The sequence below is a fragment of the Antennarius striatus genome, chromosome 15 (assembly GCF_040054535.1).
Source record: "Antennarius striatus isolate MH-2024 chromosome 15, ASM4005453v1, whole genome shotgun sequence".
In the NCBI taxonomy this organism is placed as follows: domain Eukaryota; kingdom Metazoa; phylum Chordata; class Actinopteri; order Lophiiformes; family Antennariidae; genus Antennarius; species Antennarius striatus.
In genome coordinates, this window is record NC_090790.1 from 10,442,288 (window position 1) to 10,470,240 (window position 27,953).

The 27,953-nt window shown below is 41.6% G+C and overlaps 2 protein-coding genes across 4 annotated transcripts in view; both read left to right on the forward strand.

The window, feature by feature from the left end:
- The window catches only part of exd3 (exonuclease 3'-5' domain containing 3), a 37,403-nt gene extending 19,871 nt beyond the window's left edge, over positions 1-17,532 (forward strand). For 2 of the 3 annotated variants that reach the window (XM_068334654.1, XM_068334655.1), the window contains 2 exons: positions 15,253-15,319; positions 15,490-17,532. In XM_068334654.1, coding sequence (XP_068190755.1) covers positions 15,253-15,319; positions 15,490-15,803 — 381 coding nt within the window. In that variant the 3' untranslated portion in view covers positions 15,804-17,532. The remainder of the gene's footprint in view (positions 1-15,252; positions 15,320-15,489) is intronic. The other variant, XM_068334656.1, reaches the window with a different exon arrangement.
- Positions 17,533-22,942: 5,410 nt separating this feature from the next.
- Positions 22,943-27,280, forward strand: nrarpa (NOTCH regulated ankyrin repeat protein a). The gene is made up of 2 exons (XM_068334481.1): positions 22,943-23,092; positions 23,286-27,280. The coding sequence occupies exon 2, from the start codon at positions 23,765-23,767 to the stop codon at positions 24,101-24,103; it is 339 nt and encodes a 112-aa protein (XP_068190582.1). The 5' UTR covers positions 22,943-23,092; positions 23,286-23,764; the 3' UTR covers positions 24,104-27,280.
- Positions 27,281-27,953: the final 673 nt, after the last annotated feature.

Sequence of the window (27,953 nt, forward strand, 5' to 3'; positions counted from 1 at the left end):
AGACATGAGAGGATGAGAAATTAGGGTCAAAGAGTGAGCAAAACACAGAGATAAAGATAAAACAAGAGATGCAAAGGAAGACAATGTGAGCTGTGAGAAATGAAAAACACTTGCAAAGAATGATAATGCCAGATGTGAGAAAATAGTTCAGAATGCAATTTGGCCATGTTTTGTGAATATAGTACACGTCTCTGTGAATATGTGGACATGCATAAATCATTCAACATGTGTTTTTTTGTATGTGCATGTGCGTATGTGTGTGTGTGAGTCGCTGGCGAGTGAAGGGGTTTTGACGGGGCAGAGCAGTGCATTCCTGCTGGGTGGTGATGTCATGAGAACTAGCTCTCCGCTCGCAGACAGACAGCCCTGTTTATGTTCCCCTCCAGAGGAGAAACCACACTGTGTGTGTCTGTGTGTGTATATGTGTGTGTGTGATTGTGTTTGTGTGTATTTCTGTCTGACTGCGTTATTGCCTCATGGGGGAGGGAGGTGGGGAAACCGAGAGGCACTCAAGAGGGTCTACTTTCCCCTGCCGCTCAGGGAGAGGGAACCACTTACTGATGCCTTCCTCTCTAACATACGCACAGAAAGAGGAAGTTTCTCATGTTTTTTGGAGCACAGTAGCCACACAACCAGACTGCGCTGCTGTGAGTGATTGCCCTCTGCTTCTAAATAGTCTCCTAAGGGAGCCAGAATACTTTGCAATGAAATGGCAAAGCTCGGGTCAGCTAATGACAGCATTACCACACTGAAAACTGAAATACACCCTTTGAAAGTGGATAATGTGTGTGCAATGTGGTCATCTGAAAAGAATTGGTGCATGCCAAGACACTGAGTGTTTGAAGAATGCATTGGATGTTTGGTGATTAGAAATATGAAAGTAGTTATGAACAATCATTTCACTCTGTTTTCCCAGTGCGTGTTGTCATGAAACCATGTCATCTGGATTTACCCACAACTTTGGTTCCACCAGGGAAATAAAACTCAATAGGTAACTTTAGGAAAATGTTGTGAGAACCTGCCCTAGCAATCATGTTTTGAGAAACCAAGATACTGCTGGTATGGCTGTCTTTGTGTCTGTGGTCATGGTATAATGATTTCCCTTGTGATAGTGAAATGCGATCCTCAGACTTTGGGGCTTGGTGAATCATAGATGATTCTCTCACACTCAACAGGCAGTGCAACATAGCAAGACTATCTAAACCAAACTGCAGGTATGGTAGGTGATAAAGAGCTCTTGTCAACTTTGCCATTAACTGTCAGGGAGAAATTGCTGAGATGTTTCAACGTTTTTATTATCGCAACACCATTGCACTAAAACCCAATTCATCAGCTTGGGGTAACCCTTCCACATGTGGTCATGCTTTTTCCTCTCATGTGATATCACAAATGAGTCCTTTTGGCAGGAGCCCATTTTATTTTCTTCATCTTGTTTTTATACTGAGATTTGATTGGTTCAACTTCCAGAAGAGACAATCTTGAGGGTTACTTAACAGACCAACTTGGAGCCCGTCTTTTGTTTACTGCTCATTACCCAGCAGTTGCCATCTGACCACATTTAGTCCCTAGTTTGTTGGATTTTTTTTTCCAGTTCAATTACATAGCCAAATCACATCATAGCATCCAGACTTAGATTTTTTTGACTACAGTTTAATCATTATGTGGCAAAATTTATTCTACAAGTTCAGACACCACAACATGACCCAGGTAGATATTTGACAGTTATGAAACAGTATGTGCAAATCAGAGGTATTTCATCCTAGACAGGTTTTGTAACAACATCCTGCACGACACGAGACGTTTTTCAGACAAATTATGCTTTTCTTCCCTCCTGTGATTTTGGTAATGTTAGGTTATTAACTGTATAATTTTAGCTACTTTTCAGCACATGATTGCTATCTCTCTGCATGATGAATGTGTGTGGTCTGTTGTCTGGGCGCTTCAGAGACACACTAAGACTAAGAACTGGAAATGTATGTGTCATCACGTGGTAAACAGTTGGAGTCAAGAAATAGTGGGTGCTTGTTGGCTTCATAGTTGGTTATTATCCTGGGGTGTGAATGTATCTCAGATCCTAAGCTACTAGAACCAGAGCCCTACTGGATTCATTCTAGTCACCAACAGATTGAGGGTCCTAAAACATCAAATCGAGGGTCATCCTTTCAAGTGCTGCTTCCTGGTCCTGTTTCAGGTACCACAAGAGTCTGTCTTGAAACCCCGCTAGTCTTTGATGTTGGTTTGGTTTGCCTGCAGCTTCACACCTTCAGTGTCATGGGAATGGAGTTAGTGGACTGATAGGAAACCAACAAGTCTGGGAAACACTGGGCTGTATATCTTTTCCAAAAATAAGACTATCCATTGTGGGCTGTGTTGTAATATACTGTGTGTTAGTTTAAGCTTGTGTGTGTGTGTGTGTGTGTGTGTGTGTGTGTGTGTGTGTGTGTGTGTGTGTGTGTGTGTGTGTGTGTGTGTGTGTGTGTGTGTGTGTGTGTGTGTGTGTGTGTGTGTGTGTGTGTGTGTGTGTGTGTGTGTGTGTGTGTGTGTGTGTGTGTGTGTGTGTGTGTGTGCGTGCGTGCATGCATGCACTTTTAGGGAATGAGTTGTGTCAACAATTAAATTTAAACCTCATGGAGACGGAGATGATGGATGATAACCCCCCTCATAGTCTGTGGTTTGTGAACCCTCCTTTGATACTTTGTGCAGTTTTAGGCTGCGGCCCCATTGTATTACTGTTTTTTTTCCTTGACACTTAGTATATGTGTGAAACTGTGAACTCCAGCACAATGTGTTTTTAGAGTTGTGATTGTGTCTGGAGCCCAGGTCTGCTTTAAATGCCGCTTTCATGCCATACTCCTCGCATGAGAAGGTCTTGGGAAGCTGAGGCCTGCTCTACCTTAAAGCTTTACATCATGTCTTGCTGTGGTTCTTCCTAAAGCAAGCAATTTGTGGCATATGATGGTATCAGGATGTCAGCAGTCACACACACATACACACACACACACGGAGAAACTCTAGTTGGTTCTTTCTTTCTTCTCTCTGACTAACAGACTCAGATTAAAGTGAAAGTCCTGTGGGTTGGGAATGGTTTCAGTCACCCCCTACCCCCAGGGACAAGAGGTAGAAAGCTGGAGAGGTCAGGCTGCTTGGCCTGGGAAAGGCCTTGTGAGAGCAAAACAGGGGGCAGTGAGGATAGAGAGGGTAGATGGATGGATTGATTGAGATTAGAAGAGGAAAGAGCAAAGAGAGTGCAAAACTATACATGGCAAATACACTGAGCATTGGGAGAAAGATGGAGATTAACTGAATATAGATGTGCGTGTGTGCATGCGTGCGTGCACGTTTGGGGGGGGGGGGGGGGAGCCTGGATTTCTCTGACTTCGAACTTACTGGATATAAAAGGGATGGAAAATTAGACCAGAGGTAGGTTTGAAAAAAATGATGATGATGAAGCACAACTTGCGTCTGTCCCCATTTCCTTCTCCTCCCTTCTCAGGCCAAGGAAAACCAGTGTGTAATGTTTCTCATAGGAACTGCATCCTAGCATTTTAAGCAGTGCCTTATTTGCATCCTTGTTTTTTTTTTTTGATTGTCATGCAGCATTGCTGGTGCACCAAATGCAGCATCAAGATTCCAAAACAACAACAACTAATATGTACAGTGGCTTTGTTTATTCATAAAACTTACAGAAGGTACAATGAAAGAAAGCTGCAATATATTTTGCATTGGTGGAATCCTATCACTGGTTCACATCCATTTTCTAATGATCAAGGGAGTCTGCATGCAAAATAAAAACAGTGTTGCATCTGCGGATAATCAAATGATAATTTATGGAACAAAATGTCTGTATCCTTTGTCATTTTAAAATGAAAGATAATGATAAACATTTTATAAGTCCAAATTCTACAAGTAGTGATATACTACAAGACTTACTGCTTAATTTCATTGTCTTCGGCAAGGCTTTTATGTGTTTAAGTGCCGGTCCTTCAAGTCACCTCATTCCTGACTGAATTCTGTGGTGAGTATTTGTAGGTGTGACTGGGTGAGTGGTGTGTGTGTGTACTGCGGGTGTGTGTGTTTGTTAATAAGGGTGCAGGTCTTTCTAAGGGGATGCTAGAAGCTACTTTCTGAAGATATGTAAAGTGTGTGTGTGTGTGTGTGTGTGTGTGTGTGTGTGTGTGTGTGTGTGTGTGTGTGTGTGTGTGTGTGTGTGTGTGTGTGTGTGTGTGTGTGTGTGTGTGTGTGTGTGTGTGTGTGTGAGAGAGAGAGAAAAGAGAGAAAGAATGATGACTTCCAGGGTGTCATTCCAACTGAAACGCTGTAACTTTAATAAATTGGCAACTCAAGCCAACAAGTGTCCTCTTTTGTTGCCGGTGACGACCAGAGGTGACTGGAGCACCTGAGTACCTGTCTGTCTGGTTGATCCCATGGATCTCCTGCATGTACACACAGGCCTTTTAGGATGGTAGGATAGAGGGAACCCATTCTTTATTTCCCTCCATTTTCCTCCTGTCTATTTTAGTCAACTGGTTGCCGTTCCCACAGTGCTTCTGTTCCCATGGTTATCACTGCGGAGATAGCGAATGGGGGGGTTGGGGTGGTGGTGGCGCTAGGCTTGACAGGGAGCAGGAGAGACAGCGTTGCTCTGTTCTAAGAGATAGGGGACTCGAGCGAGCGGGGGTGAAACAGGGTGGGTGGGTTGGTGACGGTGGTGGTTGGGGCGGGATGAAGAGTATGGGATTGTCTGTATAAGTGTGTGAGTGTGTGTGATGTGTGGCTCCCATGAACATCACAGGTGGCCCAATGAATTTGACTCATGGATTTTCCTCATATGTGTGATAATTGAGTGTAATAATAGTAAACATCATAACTTTATTATAATTAAATTTATGATATTCCAGCATTAATGATTATATCAATAATAAAACCTATTTTTATGTATTGAATGCGTTCGTGGTTTTGGACGATGCAGACCTGCCGGTCATTATCAGCCTTGAATATCAGCATAGATGGTATCTTCTTCATCTCCAGTGGACAGAAGCCACTTCCTGAGATTGAGTGATGAGGTGTGGTGCGAAAAGAGAGGTAGTAAAGGAAATGGAGGGAAAGGCCAGGAGGGGGTCGGGGGTGAGGGCCATCGAAAGGAGGGAGCGCGGGAGGGAGTACGGGGCTCAGAAAGAGGGACAGATTCAGTTCCCACACTTCTAATTACTGTGTCACTGGAGACTGAAAAGGGACTGCCCCTGGCTCGAGGGAATTTGCTGGGTTCGATCACAGAGAGCGAAGGGGACAGCGGAGGGGAGGAAGGGAAGGGAAGGGAAGGAAGAGAGGAATTAGGAAGGGTGTATGACACAGGAACTCTCTCCATCGTCCTTTTAGTTTTTACCTTACTGCGTTCACACAAGAGGTGAACTCTTCACCACGAGTACCCTCCCCTCTCCTGCCCTAATACTCCAACCTCTCACCTCCGACCTACTTTTCCTAACCCTCCCTCACCCTCCTCCAACCTCGATCCTGTCTTCCCCCTCAGCCTTTGTGGTCAACTTCCTTTCTCACCCCCCCTTTTTTTTAGCTACCTCTGTGACTCATAATGCTGCATTTTTCTCCCGTATCCCCTTTTGACATTAACAGGCCTACCAGAGGACTATTTTGCACACACACACACACACACACACACACACACACACACACATACGTCTTATTCTTGATCATTATTGCCACTTAACCCTCAACCCTTTTCCTCTTTATTTCCCTTTATCTCACTCTCCGTGTGTGTGTGTGTGTGTGTGTGTGTGTGTGTGTGTGTGTGTGTGTGTGTGTGTGTGTGTGTGTGTGTGTGTGTGTGTGTGTGTGTGTGTGTGTGTGTGTGTGTGTGTGTGTGTGTGTGTGTGTGTGTGTGTGTGATAGTGTGTGTGTGTGTGTGTGTGTGTGTGAGGCCTGATAATAAATATGGTGACTCTGGTAGAGACACATGTGTGTTGATGTCTTGGCCTTTCATCCCATCGGCTGATGAACCCCGTGACCTCACATGCTACAGTTCTGACTGAGTATCTTAAGCGTTGCCTCTAAATGAATTATCTTCTAAAGGCTGCTTATAAAGAACGGCATGGTGGCGCAGTGAGTAGCGCTGTTGCCTCACTCCAAGAAGGTTCCTGGTCCACATTCGTTCTGTGCAGAGGTTGCATGTTAATGTGCATGAGTGGTTAGTTGTCTACTATGTGGCCCCATGATGAGCTGGCAACATGTCCGGGGTATACCCCCCCATCTGGCATGTAGATTTTTGCTATAGGCTCCAGCAACACCCATGACCCGCAAGGCGGAAATGTGGCTAAAGACAAAATGATTGTGGTCGTCTCATCTTCAAGAGGATGGATGGATGGATACACTTCTTCTGACTGATCTCCGCAGTTCTTGTAATTATGAAGTGAAATCAACTTTATTATGTTCGACTTTAAACTTTTGTGTTTCCACTATTGAACAAATGTACATTTTAAAATATTTGTCACCATAATAATGGAAGTAAACTTCCATTATTATGATTCACCACGGTGTATGCCTCTGTGTGGGCAACCACATTTGTTGATGCAGTATTGACCATCAATGCAGTGCCTGGTAAATGATTTGATATGTAGAATGATTTGATGCTGTCCCACACAAATGCTAACAACTGTCTAACAAAACGCCACACAGAAGAGAAGTTTTTCTCTGTTCCCTCACAACTTGGGTGCGAACAGACCAGCGGCAGCGGCAGCCATCACCACCATGACTGTCAATATTTACAGTCCTGGATGAATCACTCTGCATTACAATAACATTCCCTGCATGCCTCACATCAGGAAGAGATGAGAATAAAAAGGAAAAGAGACAGAAGGGGTGAGGAGGGGGGGGGGGGGTGGATACTGAAATATGTGCTGGCAACAATAAACGTTGAGCAGAAGAATCCGCCCGTGGCTCTCCCATGACGAGGGTGTGTGTGTGTGTGTGTGTTTGTGTGTTTTTCAGGTTGATGAAGTCAGTTTGAGTGGGTGTAATAACGGTTTGCGGCATGTGGGTGTAATAGCAGTGTGTTGTATCATTGTGCTGAATGGATGCATTGAAGGAATGGGACAACTTTCATGTTATGCAGTTCAGTGTGCAAACATGTGTAAACATCTAACCAGATGTGACTTCATTGCACTTATAAGAGCACAAGAAAAGCCATCATGTGTCTCCTCAGCAAATGTGTTTTACAAAAACGAAGGATCTGAGGGTTTTTCCAGCATTATGCACTTGATTATCCGAAGCTTTCTCAGTTTATTTTTGATCAATAAGCAGTATCAACAATCTATGTTTTTTTAAGCATCTGTATGTTTTTGTCAATTATTTCAGTTGCCATTCTGATACAAAAAAAAAACCAGAAACCCAAGTTCCAATGTAAATCTTCAAGAATATTATGTAATTGAATAAATCAAGGTCAGTGCAGAGGATAAATGGCAAGTTTCAAGTGATTACTGTTGCATCCAATGACTGTTTTTACAGTCAATATGTTTTGTTTTTTTAATTAATAAATCAGTCATTTCATCTTCAAACAGAAATATGTAATTGCAGCTCCACACAACTCAGTCACAACAAAAATCAACACCGACAGATTTTTGATTGTCATTTCCAAAAGACAAAAATGATAATTAGTGACCTACAGTGCATTTGAAAATTGGTCCATTTTAAGAGTCAAACAACTGAAATTATATTTTTATTGGAAAATACCTTAGTTGCAGATCTTTTTTGTGAGGATAGTCAACTTTTGGATTAATTGAGGACTCTTCATTTGAGTTACTCATAAAGTTCTTAGTCATCACAATAAGAGGCTGAGCCAAAACCAATGAGGAAACAGGTTTGACCCAAATTAACATTGATGAAAGAGTTTGACACATGAAAGAACAAATGATTATCCAGCATAATTTAAGCTCGAATTAGTTTCTTATTAATTGATCGAGCTGATGATATGGGTTTCCACCATCTAATTGATCTTACTTTTCTGATGACTAAGGGAAATCATAATCATGTCAGATAGTTTTGAATAATACTGCCAACAGACAGGTAAGGAAACAAACCAAAGCTGTCAAAAACATTATCTCTTACCAATTTTAAAGATTTTAAAGATGTTTTATTCTATCGTCAGAGCCCATTGACCTGGATGTAATGTTGTCAGTGCTCCTTTTCAGTGCTTTTTTATAGAGGCATTAGACTGACCTGAGCTACTGTATCTGGTCTCTGAAGAAAGAGAGTGAAAAAAGAAAACATTGGCAAGTAAAGAAAGAGGTGATGGACAACCACAGGTAAGGAGGAAGGTTTACTAAAGAGAAATTACTTCAATTAAGACGAGAATCATGGGAGAACACAAAAGTTCAACTTACGATACATTTAGTTTAAGGTTGAAGGTTGGGTGGATAAAAAAAAAAAACAGACTGAACTGATTGTGCTGAGCCAAGAGAAAGCTTTTGTGATATTTGTGTATTGGCTAGACTGTTATCTGTCAGACCCTAGACTATTTTGGTCTTCATTACCTTTAAAAGTAAGCTCCTGTAAAAACAGACAGGCAAAGGTGCAAAGCACTGAAAAAAGAAAAAGCAGAAATGTGGAGGTCAGGTAGAGGGTGAGAAAATGATTGAAAGTGCACAACAACGTACTTGTTGGGGAAAAAATGAAACAACAGTTCAACACACTATTGGAGAGGGACACAAGTGGTCTGTTTTAGGATTCATGATGTTTTTTTGTTTGTACTATCTCTTCTGATGATGTGTTATGAAGTCTGTTCTTATAGGTAAGGTAGAATCAAATCTGTGCAGTTTGTTGATTTTTGATTTTTTTTTTATGATTTTTTTTTACTGGGCCAGCTGCTTTTTAAAAACATGCAGTAAAAAGTAAAAGTACAAAACAGCTGAGAGAATTAGTTTCATGAATATTAGCGCCAATAAAAATGGATGCTGGTGGACAGGTAAATGCATCCACAACCCTGAGGGGACATTTACACCATAGTAGTTCAAAACTACTACAAAATTAAAGCCTTGAACTTTTGTCACATTTTAGCTTTTTTTGCTTTTTTTTCATGCTTGATATGTCTGAACAAAATCAAATAAGCGGCAGACTTTCACTGTCATTTTTATTGTAATCCAACTGGATGATTAGCATTCCCAGGAAAGCCAGAAAGGAGATCTCCTTCCTAACTTTCCTGGGAGTGTGACGACAGTAATTTGTGGTAGAGGTGAAATGACTGGCTGTAAATGTGAGTCGGGGATGGTTTGGGGTGTATCTTAAAGCTGCATGTGAATTTTTACATCTTTTTGCATACCGATTAAGTACGTGCAAGTGGAAAGGGTGTGCATGTGTGAGTCAGAGTAAGGTGTGTAATGTCAAGCCCAGACAGGCTCTGCGTGGTCCAAGTTCAGGTTGCTGTCAGGTGGTAGTAGTTAGTTAACAGAGCTGGTAATTACCTCAGACTGTCAGGCGGAGACATTGGCCAGATACCCTCAGGATACTGTGGGAAAGTACATTTAGTAGGTCACTGCTGTATTTCCCTGGTGTTTTTGCTGCAACAGAAGAGTGACCCCTCTCCAGGTGTTTAAATGTGGTATATACACAAGAATTTGTTTTTTAAAAGGTCTGCCCACCTGCTTAAAAAAAAACTGACAAAATGTGATGAACTGCAGCACATTGTTCACAACTTCCAGAAATATTATCAACAAAATAATTGCACAGTTCTATTAAGGTGTCCTGACCAATGTCACAGCTTAGAATATATAAAAAATACAGTAATAAGAAGTAAAATATCCATTAACTGATTGTGTTGATAAGTTCAGTTCTTTTTGGAATATTTAAAAGAAAAACACACACAATGATCAAGTAGAATAAAATTCTGGTTCCACATCAAAATGTTGATGGATGCTTCTTACCGTAGCCCAAGCTTTTGACAGTATTTGTGTTTGCATAAAAGGCATTTCAATCGTCCTCATGATAAACCAACAAATACATCTGAAAATGTACTGTATATTGATAATACATATCTTTAAATTACTATATATGCTTGATTTACCCTATTCCCACAGCGTATCCAAATAGATTTTTGACATGGAGAGTGGATCAATCTATAGTAACGCCTATACCAGGGGTGCTCACACTTTGTAGCATGCGAGCTACTTATGAAATGACCAAGTCAAAAAGATCTACCAACTACAAAAATGCAAATCATATGTATCCCGAGGCGTTCCCAGGGCAGCCGAGAGGCATAATCTCTCCAGCTTGTCCTAGGTCTTCCTCGAGGCCTCTTCCTGGTAGGACAAGCCCAGAACACCTTCCCAGGGAGGCATCCAGGAGGCATCCAAAACAGATGCTTGAGCCACCTCAGCTGGCTCCGCTCAAAAGTATTCTTTCCACTGACTGACAATATCCCCAATCGAGGTCAGCAGCTCCCCGCCTCCACTGTAAACCATGTTGATGGTGCAATGCTTTCCACTCCTGAGGTGCCAAATGGCTTGCCAGAATTTTTCAAAGCTGACTGATAGCACTTTTTCATGGCCTCCCCGAATCCTTCTCAGACCTGGCTTGCTTGTATCTGTCAGCTGCCTCCAGAATCCCACAATTCAACGTGATTCGATAAGACTCTTCAGTTTAATGGCATCCCTGACTTTCAGGATTCACCACCGGGTTTGGGGGTTGCCACAATGACAGGCACCAAAGATCTTGTCAAGGTCCTCGATTTTCTGTCCGTCCAATCTCTCCTGAGGAAAATTAAATTGCGTCACTTTAACTCAATTTATGTCCATCAGTACAAATTCTATGCAATTCTATCATATCGTTGTCCATCACTGTGGGATGTGATCCAAAATACATGGCACGACCTCAGGACTGTGTGTGAAATCAGAGGAAATGATGAATGTTTTTGGCTGCTTTACTTCCCTTTGGTCATCATTTCTAGGACAGGGTTGTTTGTCCTCCGGTTCAGCTTGCCATTTCTCACAGACCTGCATCCTTTCATGCAGCAGTTTCAACAGGAAGTTGCCACAACATCCACAACATCCCAAATGTGGGATTATGTGAAATTATGAATAATTTATGTTGTGTGTGTGTTCTTTAGAGATATTGATTGTTGTAGTCTGCCTAAAATAAATTCCTTTTTTTGACCACAAAAGCATTTGACAGTGGTGTTACATATATTTAAATTTAACTTAAAATTGAAACTCGCATTGAGAAGAAAAACACCACATCTGCATTTTTGGCTTTACATCTTGCCCTCCACTGCTTTTCCCACACTGCCCTTTACCTGACTTACCGCAATTTGAATCAAATCACTAGTCCTCAATTGGCTGCTCTCGTCATGTGACCTACATCGACCCGCCTTTTGAGATTGGTTAAGGATTTTCCCATGGGAGCTGCCTATAGAGTCGGTGTTGCATGCGTGTGTGTGTGTGTGTGTGTGTGTGTGCGTGTGTGTGTGTGTGTGTGTGTGTGTGTGTGTGTGTGTGTGCGTGTGTGTGTGTGTGTGTGTGTGTGTGTGTGCGTGTGTGTTGAAGAAAAATCTCCCACCCTCCTCCTTCCCCATTTCCCCTCCTTCTTTTTCCTACCTCGTACCCACTATCCCCCTTCTCTCCTTTTTTTCCACCACCTCCCATCCTTTGAAAAACAGTATCACACTTTAGATAGCCTTTGTTGTCACTGCAAGGAGCGTTCTTTCTTCGGAATGGCCACACGGAGTGTGAGAAGGCAGGAGCTTCCCTCAAAACCAGAACAAACAGTAAAGATATGCATCAGTGGAGCAAATGTGTAAAACTTTATAGACATTGAAATTCAGAAACATTAGAGAAAAGGTCTCAATTTTAATGACTGACTTCAATGTACTAGAGTATAACTTTATGTTTGTAAATGCTGTTGAACTATGAGCAAAGCCTGAATCCACAGCCAGTATATTCAGTGCCATCTTGAGTTTGCCTCTGCAAATTTGACGCATTTGAGATGGTTTTGTAACACTCTCTGTCGCCAGGCATGCTAATAGTAAAAGAAATGTGAATTCAGGAGCTGAATTGTTGCATTTTTCTGTTTTGTAAGAAACAAAACATTTTTGCAATTTTATTTACTGGTAGTTTCTCTCTCAAACTGAAAGAGCTCATATGTTCCAGTTCCAGTGCTCTCTTACCTCTCCCCACTTAAACTACACCAATGATCTTCTCTAACAAAGTGTTATTACAAGACTGAATGGGCCAGTCTAGTTAGTTAGCTTCTTAACTTCAGTAGGTGTTTGTGCAGCAACCATAACATCAAAACTATTCTCTCCACACTTAATTTATTATACAGTGGTACCTCTACTTACGGAATTTATTGGTTCCAGAAGAAATTATGTAAATACAAAATTTCATAAGTTGAGATGCGTTTTCCATGCAAATGCCCTAATCCGTTCCAAGCCCCCAAAAATTCGGACATACATTTTTTATAAAGCATAAAAATGCATCAAAACATGAAACAAATACATGTTACAATTAGACTATTACACATAAATGAGAGTTATGTATAACGTAAAAAACAAAGAATAGACTAAAGAATAAAAATGATGGTCATTTACCTTTTAACTGCTGTCCTCATTGTTTTTTGCCCTCTTCGGTTCATGCGCTCCTGCCCCACCATGCCGAACAACAGAGTGAATTCCAGTCCTCCTTTTGAACCTTTTGAACTTCTCCAAACACCCATGCGATGTCTTAAACTCCTTAAACTTCCTTTTGTTTAAATAAAGTGGCAATTGTAGATGCATTATGGCCATATTCACATTCTGGCGAGATAAACTAACGCATCCCTTTTTCGTGCTTTTCTATTATCTCTTGCATTGTTTGTACAGACAAAAAAACTCTTTTCTTCATCTTTTCTTTTGAGTAGTGAATACTCAAAAAGTTAATATATTTGCCCAAAACTATCAGAACACGTCACGGGTCGAGGACCCTGAATAAACACCGATCTAGCTCCACACAGAGCTCCCTCGTAGCCAATGGGATGCCAGGAAGATACTAGGTAATAGCCAGTGGCAGAGCAGCTATGAGAATGTTGCGTTCAGGAACCTGTGGGAGCTGCGAGTATCAGCCCATACTGTATTTTTACCTTTCGTAAGTCAAAATTTCTACGTAACTAGAGGCAATATTTTCCTGCTGAGAAATTTCGTAAGTAGAAAATTTCGCAAGTAGACATTCGTAAGTAGAGGTACCACTGTATGTTGGGGTATTTATATTACTCTTCTCATTGTATTTCTTTATTTTTGATAGATCCTGTAGGACCTCTGCATCAATCTTTCTTTTGATTAATTACAAATCATTATACCATGTATAGTGACAATATAAAGCCTTTCTATTTCCATCCACGTTGCATGTGTTAGGTGGTGTGTTTGTCAGTCCAAGGCTTAGGCTTTAGAGTTCAGAGCAGGTTCTGGCTTGTTCAACTCTGGGAAACTTTGAGCTGAGCAAATAACTAGGTCTGTTTTCCTGGCTGCCACCACACTTGTATGTGTGAGCCATGTCTATGCACTGTGAAGTCTTGTATGCATGTGGTTAATGCACACTGTAAAGAGGAAAAAACAGAGTGTGCTGAGCAGGAGAGGAGCCTAATTCCCACAGGCGTTGCGAGAGATGACACCTCTGCAATTCCCACACCTCTACTTTTTAGCCGCTTTCTCCTGTTTTGACCTCAGTTACCACAGAAGCATCACCCTGCATGCACAGACAGAGGCGAGGGCATGCTTTTTGCTGATTTTCAGGCTTCATTAAACTTTTCCTGACTCCAAGCAAACTTTGCTTTGTGAGGTCTGCAAATGTGGTTATATTTACAGCCCACCTCTAAGTGGAATGATGTATGCTGGGTGGAGCTCAGGTGTGTTGACAAGTCTTTTAGCACTGACATGCTGTCAAGACGGCTTTCAGACAAGTGTGTGTGTGCCCGTTAGGGGCCGGCGAACAAGAGGTCACTAATGTCCCACCAGGGAGACCTTTACCATGAAGGGCAGAGCGCAGAGACATGTGAACCTTACTGAGGCGTAAATGCCATCTCTACTCACAAAGTCACACACACAGAGACAGTATTTGCTCTTTACTGTTCATCAGCACTTAGCCCATTTCACACTAAAGCGACAGCAAATAAAACAACACAAGTTTTCGAGTTCCATGATTTTGGTTTAACGATAGACTACACTCTGTTGAACTTGAACAGCTTAAATGTGGTCACAAGTCCTTGTGGTGGTGTTACTAATGTACACTTAACAATTTAGCACACAAATCCCTCCGTGCTCTGATCGGTCTGAGGAATCAGGGTACTTCAAACTAACTACTTTTCATATTGCTGAAAAGCATAAGAAAGTACAGAAGCGGATATGTGGCAGCATGATCAAATGAAGCTTTTTAAGAAAACAGAAACAAAACAGTGTATATATTCTTGGTCTTTTTTGATAATGTCTCCTGTTTGTTTGCAGTTCTCTCTCTTTTCACCCGTCAGACTTTCACTGTCATCGCTGGTTTTGTGGTTACGCTGCCAGCGTCCTCTTTTACTATGTGTAACATTTTTCACAGCTCTGACACAAACCTCACATGGCCAGACTTTTAAGGGTGTGTCCCACAAATCGTAGAAATAAATTAATGCGTTTGTTCTTTCCCTATAATAAGTCTGTGTGTTAGTTCGTACAATAAAAGCAAGCAAACAGTCTCTGTAAAGGAGACATGGGAACCACATTACCGAGACAAGAATTTTCAAATCAAACTTCCTGATGCCGACAGTGGCACAAATGTGCTCTAGTTCATCCATGTAAATGGCAAGCCAGAATTCTGAAAGCAAAAGAGACATGACATATAGCACAGTGTCATAAGTGTATACCATGACATCTTGCATATACAGGTAAATTGAGCAGCATTTTTGTTAACAGTGGATTATTTACAGCCCCAGTTAAATGGTGGTTGACCCTCTCCTCTAGTCAGAATGAGAGAAATACCTGCCACAATAGAACTTTGAGTTAAAATTAGTTGCTGACTGCTACTAGTGGCTGTTTAGATTCTACAGTTGTGGCACACCATTATGAAACATAATCCAAACACCACTGTACATGTCAATTCTGTCTTTGTCTTGGGTTTATACTGCAGTTTGTTCTGCCAGGGAACAGTGGAGACCATCCATCACCTCATTGCATTTATGCAGAGTGATGGACAGAATGAATGTACACAGTCTGTGTTAATGACTTTTTTTTCCTTTCTGTTTGTCCAGGCATGCAACAGCAATGAATATGTGGTGGTTCCCAATAAAGACATGGTCACAATGCTTACACAGAAAGGTCAGTCAAACTACAAAATGTCATGGAGGAAGCATTATTTTTACTGGACTCCTTAGGGAGCTTTGCATAATATGACAGTTCTTTCCGTGTCCTTGTATATTTTCTCATGTAGTCCTAAACATTTTGAGTGTTAAAGACTGAATTATTAAATCTTGCCATTTGGTTGGCAGGTTTTTTGCAAGATTGGGACAGCACTGACCATACACAACAACAGGATGAGGAGATGACCCAAAATGTGACCTCTGACCTCCCCAGGTATGCCCTACAGTGTCAATGGGCCCCTCTTTCAGGTCTGGACCCCAGCACCTTGACCTTTCCTGGGGGGGCACCCATACAGCTTCACACAGTTCCCCCTGGCCTCCTGCCGAAGATATCCTTCTTTTACATCTGCACCAGATGTGGCAAGGTGTTCTGGGAAGGCTCTCACTTCACCCGTGTCCTTTCAATGTTTCACGAGGTCTTGCATATAGCAGACAATATGTAATGGCTGCAGCAGCCATCACAGAGGCTCAGCACCACTAACTGCTGAAGAATTAATACTGTTCATTTCACTTTAAGAATAAAAGGTGTAGCATTTCTGCCTTAAAGCTTGCCTTTGTTAAATATTTTGTTGAGTCACATACATATACTATGCCAAACAGTTCTTGTAGAGTTCAAACTCAGTGAAGTCTGTAATTTTATTTAAGGTGATGATTTTTCTATTTCAGTCCATATAAGAGTCGGAGACTGAGTGAGAACTGTTTTCTTTTGAAGTGAAACATGTTGTTAAAAAGAATTTGATTTTCATTGCTCATGTTGCTTGTTTAACAAAGCAATTCATATAATTTCACTCCCCCTCTTTTCTTTTTTTTCCTTTTTTTTTTTCAAAAAACTATCAAACTATAAAGTGAATGATGTTAATAGTTAAATTTATTCTTCAACACTGCCTGGTTTCACATTGACAGCTTTTATTTTGGGTTTAAAGCTATAGTCAAATGATGACAGTCCCATGATGTTTTAAGAGTTTTTTTTAAGTCTGCATTTGAATAAAATTAGTTTACTCATCTGTAATCTGAGTGTGTTAATATAAATTCTTTTAATTTAATCTGTGAGAATCATAATTATTGCCACTCTCACATTTAACATGATCCCTTGGATCATTCGTCTATCTTTGTGTAAGCGTGTTTGTACCAGACATGACATAAATGTTGAATATTCGTGAAACTCAATGAAACTCGGTCTGTGGATACCTCTTGTTTCTGTCAGTCTGTTATAATGTTCAATGAGACACAGACGAATAAGGAGTGGGAGGGGACAGATTGATTAGGTCATTAAAGATTCACTGGTGTCTGTCAGGTTTAGCACCAATGGTGTGGGGCTTCTCTGTCCAAAGCTGAAAAGAAAACGGGTCACAGACTAACTCAAATTATATACCACCTTCATAATTACTCTTTAATCACACACTGGATATGTGCAATTGAAAATTACATTCAAAAGTTTTCAAATTTCCAATCTAGAAAAGTCTGCAATGATGACGTTCATGTTTCTGAATAAGTGTGTTTTCTTAGGAATACAATAGAAGGCTGAGTTTTACACTCATAAAAGCCAAGAAACCATAACCAGATGTGCACTTCAATCAAATGAAATGCATCCAAAAGCCACAACAATTTTTAAGTCACACTATAAATATTTTTTGCGCGTTTTGCACAGCCTGTTCAAAACAGGAAAGTTTCTAATTCTCTGGGTTTCCATTCTGTGTTAAAAGTACAAAGACAGCATTGAGTTTCTGTCTCTGAACCATCAGCAGAGGTTGTAACAAAGCTGTTACACAAACAAATGAAGAAAGTGTGAGCTGACAGGATGGGACAGGGGTGTAACGTGTTGATAACGTGTTTCTGCAAACACTACTTTGAGATGTGAAAGCAAGTAGCAGCAATTAGCAGCTAACTTAAAATTAAAGAACTGAAAATGGAACAGTCGGTAAAGGATTGATGTTATTGTCAGGTTATACCTGCTGTTGATCGGAGTGTAATCTGACAAGGGTAATATGTGTTACATTCGATGCCAGAGCTGTTCTCAAATCACTCACTATTCACCGAGGTTTGGTTTCATGTTGCAGCTACATTTTGTGAAGGGACACAAATACCCCTCACTTCTGGAAACATACTGGCATTAAAGCACCTTGATTACGATATTCCTTGAGAATGCAAACATTTGCAAATGGAAGGAAATAAAGGAATGTTTTATCACGTTTTTGTTTTGCTTTTTTACACAGCGGCGATCACATCCTGAAGAGGTGTCTGCTGTTATTTAGAAACCTTTACTTTTATTTTCTTTTATTTGTTATTTGAAGTTTTCCATTGTTTAGCTCTAAAACTGCTCAATTTTTTAAAATAAAACTGTATACACTCTACCGGGAACCCGTGGAAATTCGCTGATAAAACAATTATCAGACTTCATACCAAACATATGAAAAGGATAAATAGCTACCTTGTTCTATGGAGCTACACTGCTAAAGGTGGAGAGCTCCAGCTAAACAATAGCCAACTGATGCTAGCTGAGCTTTTGCTGCAACACAACGTGAGACATGGTGATAGCATGTATGCTCGCACATATTCTTTCTAGATTACTACCTGAACAGTGATTTCTACATTTTATTAGAACAATAAAAGTTCCTAGTGCGAGCGTTGGACACCAGGAACCAAAACCAGCAGGACGTCCATTGCGGTACTGACGCCATCCTGACCTGGAGAGACTTTTCAAAATCATCCGTACAGAAAGAGATCAGCGTAGGGATTCAGCTCGTCTTCATCGGAGGAGCATTAATAAAACTTCCTGCAGCAGAAACACAACTGGACGGTCTGATGATGTTTCCTTGTTGTTTTGGCCATAGATTGGTTGTTGATTGCGTACATGAGCAAAGCTAATAGGAAACTTAATAAACGTGCAAAGTGAAGCTTTGATTTCAGCCTTTTCAGTTGAGTTTTGCCCATTTTTTTGACGACAGAACGACAAGATTTAGAAAACTTTTCACACCCTGTTGTTCACAAACGGACGGATGTCGCAAATTCCTTTTTGGCCAAAGCAGTCATTGTGTAAACGGACATACTTTTTGTATCCCGCACATTCATTGGCTCTGGCTAAGTAGTACTTCTCTTTATGACTGTATCCTTTCCTCTCTTTCAGTCGGAGTTTCACTCAGAATTCATTGCCGTTTTCTGTCTCTTTCCTGCTGTTTGGACTCTACTCAAAACATGAAAATTGTTGGAACAGTTATGACACTGTAAAATTATGTCAACTGGGAAGTCCATGTATAATTATTGCTTCTCCTAACATAGCAGATGCCTTCTGGTAGATGCGCTGTGATTGGTTGGGCACCGTGATTGGTTTGGCTCTTGATTGACAGGTAGTGGGTGGAGTTGGTGACAGCGTGAGACTTTCAAGTGAGCTTGTTCAAATATGTTGGTGGGGAGATGCAGTTGAGATGTGTTTTTAAATGACTAACCATTTAATATACTGTTTTTATACTGAAAATTGGACTCTTTCCTCATAGGAAAATTAAACAAAATTTCTGGAAAAAAACATTTTAAGTAAAATGCACCTACGGCTAGAGATTCTGGCCATTACATGGTTGTTAGTGCTGGTTTACAACTGAATCATGAAACACTAGAGAACTATTTCAAAGTGAAGAAAGATTGTTAAAGCCTTTGTAAAATATGTCTTACTCGAATAGCAGAGCACTGCTGAATCAGCTGATGTGTGTGGAAACCAGACACAATTAAATGTGACAGAAACACCTTCACAATGTAAACCTGCATGAGAACATACGGTTTTATTGCTTTTCAACAAGGGTCTTCAATCTCAAATTAGACCTGGAGTTTGTTATCGATCAGAAGTGTGACTTGTCCGGCCGGTAAAAGATAGTCGTTGAGATCAATTTGGAAGATAAACCTGTCCGTGGGCCTTTTAAGTGCATGCAGGAGGGTCTATTTGTGCGAAACAAGGGTTGAACTAAGCGCGTTATAATAGTGTTGTTGTTGTTTTTTTCTTTTAATAACGTTTAAATAGGATGACGCGTTTCCTCTCAGATGTACATCCTGGAATACAAATGATCTTGGCCCAGTGCCGCGCGTTTATTTTAAACCGGTCTATGTCAGAACTACAGCAACATTAATATACTCGAAAGTATTTTCGTTGCTATGAATGAATCCAACATCCCAGCTCCCAACATAAGCCCCTCTGTGTGTCTCGTTCCGTCCGTGTCCGGGTGGTCGAAGCCCCTGCCTCTGCATAGTGGCGAGCTTTCTGCTGCAGCACCGCGTTATTTGATCCTTGCTCTTTCTTTGCTGGGAATAAAAGCTCGCCTCTTTCCCACGCTCGGAGGACACGTGGTGCCCGGAATGAATTGGATTCAGAAGGCCATCCCTCCTGGTAAAACGTCACCTCTCTCTCTCTCTCTCTCGCTCTCTCTCTCTCTCTCTCTCTCTCTCTCTCTCTCTCTCTCTCTCATTCACTCGTTTTAACATTTGACAATTCTACAGTCATTTTCCGACTTGTATCGCACCATGTGCGTTTTTACTCTACAGACGCTCCTCTCCAGCTGTACGTGCCAGGTACGGAGAGGGAGAGGCCCCGTTTGCTTCTGGTCGCTGGAGCCAAAACTAGACTCAGACGCACGGATCTGCCTCGTTTTGCACGGCTTTTTGTTTAAGGCAACCACGCAATACTGCGTGGCAGTGGATCCGCTCCTTGTTGATGGGGGAAAAGAACATGTATTGCTTTTTAACACACAGGAATAGAACAGAGAAATGACAACACACATAGAATCAGAATAAGTCTGTATCTTGTTATCTATGCGTGAACATTTTCTGTTAGGGAGTTTTCCAGCACAAAACATGATTTTTTTTTTTTTAAAGAATTTTTATATCTGTACTTGCGTGACTATCATGCGCTTTTACGCACGAATAAAACGCATCATTGCAGACAAGATCTTCGCATTCACAGCTGCTAATAATTCGACCTTTTAGAATAAATTAAGAGCTTATTAATGATTCAATACTATTATTTCAGCCCCTGGAGAATATTTACACAGCATTCTCATAGTTGTACCTGATGTTGACTTTCTCCCACACACGCATTACCGAGAAATGGCGCTGGAGTTTGGGGGAGAAACTCATTTCATCCAGACAGTGAAACTTGGCTCCTGCAGTCTTTTCAAATGTTTTCCAAGTGTCCAGACGCACTGCAGCCAAAGCTCTGATAGCGGACAGATGTTTCTGTTTTTCTAGAAGATCTGCACCATTCAGTAATCCCAAAGAAAAAAAACTACATTCAAAACCATGATTAAAAACTTACACTGATCCTAAAAATCCCAATCTGGAAAACTACCATCAGTTGTACAATTTAATGTGGCGGTAGGCTGTTTTAATACAAACTATTTTAATGAAAAATATCAGAAAGAAAAAAACACACATATATCACTGCAACTTAACGTGAAAGAGGTCTGTGATAGTTAACCGCATTTCTGAGTCAGAGCTTTGGAACATTTGCAGCCGTGGGCCTACAGGGACAAATAATAAACATCTGCACACAGACAGTTACCTGCCTGCACCTACACAGTGTCAAGTCTCCAAAATGAAGTGTTTTGTCCAAAAAAAATCTGTTTCCAATAATCTAAGGTATGATACAGGGCAGTTTACACGTCAACCTAAATTAGGATAAACTTGGCCATAGCTCAGGTCAATGGTTAACCGAGTTCATGTTTTGTTTGATATGTTAGAAGTGCACCTCATCGCACTTTATTCAACAAAAATGGAGAAGTTATTTGTAAGTCCTAATTTGTGCATGTGACAAGGTCCATTATAAAAAAAATGACAAAGTGGAATTCACCATTTCCATAAAGTCACCATTTCGGCACTAAGTCTATTATTTTCTGTGATACTTATCCATGATCATGTGCACCAGAAATACAATACTGATAAGCATCAGCCTGGAAGTGATGTACCGTTGTTGTATGCAAATGATTGCATTATGTCTCCGTGTTGTAACCCCAACCCAGCTCTTTCACTCGTTTGCGATCCGTTGCTGTCTCTCCCTCGCTGACTCTGACACACACTTTTACGCAGCGGACGTGTGCCAAATGTACAGTTCAGAGTGTGGGAAAAAGTGAACAGTGTGAAAGCCACCCAGCCACCAGAGTGAAGGGCGGTTTATGAAGTGTTACACAGACGAGATGAAGTAACCCTACATCCACCAAACGGTGCAAACGGCCCGAGAGTGACTACCTGCGAAGTTTCCACATGTGTTCCTCAATCCACACACACACACACACACACACACACACACACACACACACACACACACACACACACACACACACACACACACACACACACACACACACACACACACACACACACACACACACACACACACACACAGGCACCCAGTTCCCACGGTGGCGGGGTAAACTGAGCGGCGTGTCAATCCGCGCTCAGCGTCACCTCTTTTCACTTGCAAAAAGGAAGTAACGCAGGGCTTTTGTTAGGTGAAGTCCCACGGTCTACTGATTTCAAAACAACAGGAATATATCCGCACTTTATGATTTAAACAACCACCTATAATCTCCTCCTGAGAGGTGTTTTATGTGGAGCGGGTATGACCGTCTGGGCTATGTGTTATACGCACTGCCCGTCCCATTTGGTTCGGACTTCTGAGGGGCAAACGGGTTCTCTGAGGTTTTACGCGTCCAGGACGTTCAGTGATGCAGACGCCGTTAAATCCACGTCCAGAACCATCTGGAGAGTACAGCTCGTATAATGACACCAGTAGTCTCTGAATCTGAAATAAATTTTACACACGAGCACATGGCTTCAGCCAGCATTGTTAATGGGCTCTGACACCAGACCTTTTCAGGTTCATACTGCAAAAAAAAAGTTGGACCGTTCAATATAGCTGGAACCACACCCAAGCATGAATACCATCACATATTTTTGCACCTATCTTAAATAAATCTCCAAAGACATAAGCATGACCCAGCCATGCTTAACCAAATGATAAAACCCTGTTTTGATTAATCTCCAGTGTCATCTGCGAGTCATCATTGGAATGTATTTATTGTTTTATTTAGGGAATTGACTCGGTCGATAATAAAAAGCCATAACAGAACTGTTTTGAGGAACCTTCAACTCAAGCCAACATTTAACAGCATACATAATGTCCCGTGTTAAGTTTTCAATGATGGGGCAGTCGTTTTGAAACCCCAGAGCGATTCTTTAGTTTTGTTTAAGTCAACTTTACATAACAAATAAACCTCCGACGCTGTCATGTGGAGACGCTTGATGGACGTTATGGGTTCCTGCTGATGTCACTTTAGTAGATGGTCCTTTACATTCCGCTCTCTCAACAGTTTACAACCGAGGCAGAGCCATACCTCTAGCAGTGAGACCGATTCCTGGGTTCAGCCCCCGGGGATCGGACCCAGAGCTCAACGGCTTGTACGGCGGTTTTCCAGCAGCACTTGGCTTGGCCTTGATACACCACGCCCCCCCTCCCTACCGGACCCTGATCCCTCCCTCTAATCGAGCCGGCAGCCTATAACCTCGATGGGTTTCCGCCCATTCCTGCACAGTTGATTCTTTGGCATGGCATTGTCATGCAAATAAAGGACGCGTAAAATATTACCCAAGAGCGCAGCGCAAGGCAGAGACTCACACGGACCCCGCGGAAGACACAGACCGGGCCACGGAGGATTTGTATCGATTTCGTCGCTACGGACCCGTCCATTTGTCACAGGTAAGTGACTAATTCTCAGTGGATTACGCTTACATGTATGTTTAGGGGCAAGATTAAGACAGTGTGCCGTGCGTAAAAGCGCATAGGACTTCTCCTCTTTGACATGGATGTGGCGGAATGTGGGTCCTCTCGCGGTCCGTCGGTGAGGAATCGGGATTCATGCGGTCATGTCTTGTGTTTTCTTCTTCTCCAGAGACCCTGGGCTCATGAGCAGCGACATATAACCAGGACGTGAGGACAGGAATCAGGTCGGACATTTCAAGGAAAACCTGCGGAGACTGCCCTTTGGAGATAGTGGTCACATATCCAATCATCCCAGGTGAAGTCGGAGTTGACTCGGTCCTCAGTCTGCTGCTGGAGACTACCTGCTGCTGCTACGAAGGAGAACCACATCCAGACACCCGGGATCGCATAAAAGCACCCTTTTTGTGTTTTAGGGATTGTAGGAGCTCTCAAATTTAAACTTTTTTTTTCACACCACGTGTGTTATTTTCCCCTCTTGTCCTTTTTGGGATATATACAGCGCTCCTCTTCTGTTTCAGTACTTTTAAAAAAGTGCCTTTTAACTGGTTATACTCCAGTCTAACTGTGGCATTGTCACCAGACCAGAGACCCTTAGCTTTAGATCCCAGGCAGGATTACTGGTTTCCCACCCTCCAGCGACCTGCAACCATGAGCCAGGCGGATGTGTCGACTTGCTCCGCGCCGCAGAGGGTTTTCCAGGAGGCGGTGAAGAAGGGAAACACCAAGGAGCTGCACTCGTTGCTGCAGAACATGACAAACTGCGAGTTCAACGTCAACTCCTTCGGGCCAGAAGGACAAACGGCCCTGCATCAATCCGTCATTGACGGCAACCTGGAACTGGTAAAGCTGCTGGTGAAGTTCGGTGCAGATATTCGGCTGGCCAACAGGGAAGGGTGGAGTGCTTTACACATCGCCGCGTTCGGGGGCCACCAAGACATTGTGCTATACCTCATCACCAAGGCCAAGTACTCCTCTGGGGCCCGGTGATCTGTTTCTGCTGTCAGGTAAAATTAAAAGAAAATAAAAAAAATAGAACATCATCAAGTGGAAAACGAACATAAAATTGCAACACGTGGGAAATCCAGGCTATTCTAAAAAAAAAAAAAAAAAAAAAAAAAAGGAAAGAAAAACTGCCATTATCTTCATAGTTGTGCCAAAATATATTAAGAATTAAAGGAAAATAGGCCTGCACATTTCCTTCATTGTAAACCAAACGGGGCCCTCTGTGTACTCGCGAGTAGAGCACTGCATGGTTCATACACAGCGCTTCAACACAAATCTTAAAGAAACGCCATTTCGGTGAGTTTGTTGGTACTAAAGCTTTCCTCTTGAATGTGTAAAGTAGATCTTGTCGTCCACTATAGAAGAAACCAGTGTCTGTGTATCACGTGTGTGTGTTTGGTCTCCAGAGTGCAGATGGCCCAGTTTTCCCCTCTCCCCCAATAGTCTCTTTTGTCGGGAGGGGCATCAGAGTTGACCTGTTGCTCCTCATTGTTCACTTGTAAAACCCATTTTAAGTTATTTAAATATGGCACTTGATGTTATATGGCTGCATGCTGGAATATCTGAAAGGGAAGACGCGTGAACAAGAGAAGAAGGGTTGCCCTCTGTTGGCTGCAAATAGGTCTGTTTTCTTTAATTCATGGATTCGTTATTTTTACTCAAAGAGTGGCATTATGGCTATCCAGCACGCTTCAGGTGTGTAATAATTATGAAACAACAATCGTCTCCATCATTGTTGTGAAGTACTGTAAACAATAGCTTTACTTTGTTTCTGTTTTTTTTTGACAAGAAAAGAAGAGACAGCTGAATGCGCTCTGCAGATCTTGCCATGCTGGCATCCGACTGCTCACGCCAGCGCGACCACATTGGCAGTGGTCGTTGTGTTATGACAAAAAAAAGAAAAGAAAGAAAGACAAGAAAAAACCCCGCTGCTTTCGCTTTGTAAAAAAAAAAATAAAAAAAAAAAGACATTTGGAATTCACTTTATAATCTCCATTCAGTATTTTATTAACATCCTAGTTATCACTGTGAAAGCAGGTTGTGTGGTTTTTTTTTTTGTAAATTTTTATTTATGAAGGTACATTAAGAAGATGCATTTTTTGGATATGTTGTGGTTCTACATGGGGGGGGGGGGGGGTTAGGGGGTAAGGGTTAGACTCAAGCTGCTTCCGAATCGTAGTATAAACTGTCCCATGTGAAGGTAGATCTGCCACTGCCCTCACTACCGCTGCCCACCCACCCCATATACCAACGCCATCATCACCACCTGTAGAATCACCCCCCCCCCCCATCTTCCTCCTCTTCTTCCCTTTCCATCAAAATGACTTTACTTGGTTGCCTTTTGCCAGCTACCTCGACTATAAAGTATTCTCGTGTTATTCAGCTCTCTCTCACCACTCTGCCGAGCTACGTGGAGCCTGCAGTGATTCTCAATGTGTCTGTGATCATCCACATGCCAGTATGTTTTTGTGATTTGCTATGTAGCCTTACAGACATGATGGACTTCAATTCAGAAGATGTAACGGATCACAATCCTGCATCCTCATTGGGGGTCAGTTTGTTCTACAACACAACCAAACAAATCCTGTCAAGCAAAGCATCTATTTCCTATTTTTACCTTTTCTGCAAGGGAGTCTCTCTCTCTCTCTCTCTCTCTCTGTCTCTCTCTCTCTCTCTCTCTCTCTCTCTCTCTCTCTCTCTCTCTCTCTCTGTATGTGTATGTGTTATTCAGACTTCTGTTTAATTCTGTCTCTTTCTTACATAATGGAATTGCATTGCATGACATAGAAATGCAGAGTTTTATTGCACAAAAACGCGGAGCCTTGTGCGCCCCCGGTGTTTGTACGGGACAACTGCAGGAGCCAAGGCTTGGGAAGAGTTAACGACTACTGAGCAGGACCCAATTACTGTTGGACGATGAATGCTTCAGAAAAACAACACATGACTTGCCGCGGGATGCCACAGAAAAGGAAAAAAAAAAGGAATTTGGTTTCATAAAGTTGCCTGCTGCATTTTTTTTAAAAGTCATGGCACCCTAACATTTGTATCAATGCTGCTTGTATGTTTTGTTAAAGTTGATGATATATATTTTTTAATCCTACTGCTCAAATTGCCAATAGTTGTATAGAAGCTTCACAGCAGCACTGGCTCACATGAGAAGCAGAGTGTGTTTTTGTTTTTTTTTGTTTTTTTTAATCAATGTGTGTTGTGAGTGTGTGTATGGGAAATTGTGTGCTTCTCATGCCCCCCACCTCCACCCTCACATCGCTGTGTTGTTAACAGTCATCCAGACTGACCTGGAACAACCACAAGTAGCTGAAGCGATAAATCCATTACATTAAGGTATAGATTGGTATCAGGCAACACATGAAATATGCATCGCTTGTCTTAAACTTGATGGTTTATTTTCTGGATTTTTTTTGTTTGTTTGTTTGTTTCTTTGAATATTGCACTGATGACTGTTGTTGAAGTTGGCTTTTATGTGTCAACATTTGAATTTTTTTCTGAATAGAAAAAAACAAACACAACAAAATACTATTGTATAAATATATGCTCCAGGTGATAATGTCCTAATGCATGTGTTACTTTGTGGGGAAAAAACATTGTGTTTTTTTTTTCAAACAAAGATGTGTGTATCTCTGTGATTGGGTGTATGTATATATACATAAGGATATATATATATCAAAGCTGATGCTGATGATAATGATATCATGGAGCACTTTCTTTTCTGAAGTGCTGTCTTCCTGTTTATTTGAAAGGGGAATAATACATTTGATGGTAAGATCATTGTAACATGAAAAAAAAACTTGCACGATTGTGTGGTTGTTTGGCTTACCAGGGTCATAACATTTATGACGTAAGGAGCCGGCTGCCGGATTGGTGTACATGAGTAAGAAGATTTTTTTTTTTTTTAAAGAAAAAAGTGCTGACTTCTTTGGACCAAGATGTGTTTCTGGTCTTGCTTCATTTCAAGCAAGAGGAAACAGCTGATTTTCATGAGTGATGCAGATGTTCCATCATGTTTGATTTTTTTTTTTTTGTATTCTTTTATTTTTGAACGTTTGTAACACTGTGATGATGACGTGATGTCATGTGGAAATGAGTGCTGTATTATTTTTGTACGTTTGTGTACAAGCGAGTAAAGAAATCATTAAATTCAAATCCTCTGTGTATGCATACATTTCTTTCTCATCCCCTGAGCGAGAGCAGACCCTCATCCTTCTGCTCCCACCCTTCTGCAATGTTCAGAGAAAACTTTGGTTTGGGAATTGCACTCCAACCCTCCTCCCTCCCCTGTCTTCCAGCCCGAGCCCAGCCCAGATCCCCATTCTCTCCTTTTGTCATTCATCTGGCCTCATCCTTTCACTGTTGGTATAAAAGAGCCCACTGCATTGTGGGTAGGTTCAGTTTAAAGAAGGGCCCCCTCCCCTGTGTGTTTTGTGGGAGAGCTGGTTTTATGTTACCCTCACACACTCAAAAACTTTCCAACTCACACTCCTCTTGTGCTGCCCTTCTAACAACCGAGCCCGAATCCTTACACTACAATGTAGCTCTCTGCTAACAACCTGTTTTTGCAGCATGTGTTTTCTTTTTCATTCCTTTCACAAACCCCTTCCTATGAGCCTTATACCTGCTTGTGAAGACCATTCAAATGATTTCTTTTGCATGAAAGCTGTTTCTTTATTTGCAGCATATTTCTTTGTTATTTTTTGTGTGTGAAATATTTAGTTATCCAACTTCCTGAAGCGACACATGCGATAAGCCCAGATATGGTTGCCTGAACTGTTGGGCGACACTCACATGTTCATATAGTCAAAAATGTAAAAGAGCAGGA

Excerpts from the sequence above, each read along its gene's own strand:
- nrarpa (XM_068334481.1), top strand. The coding sequence starts at position 23,765 with ATGAGCCAGGCGGATGTGTCGACTTGCTCCGCGCCGCAGAGGGTTTTC.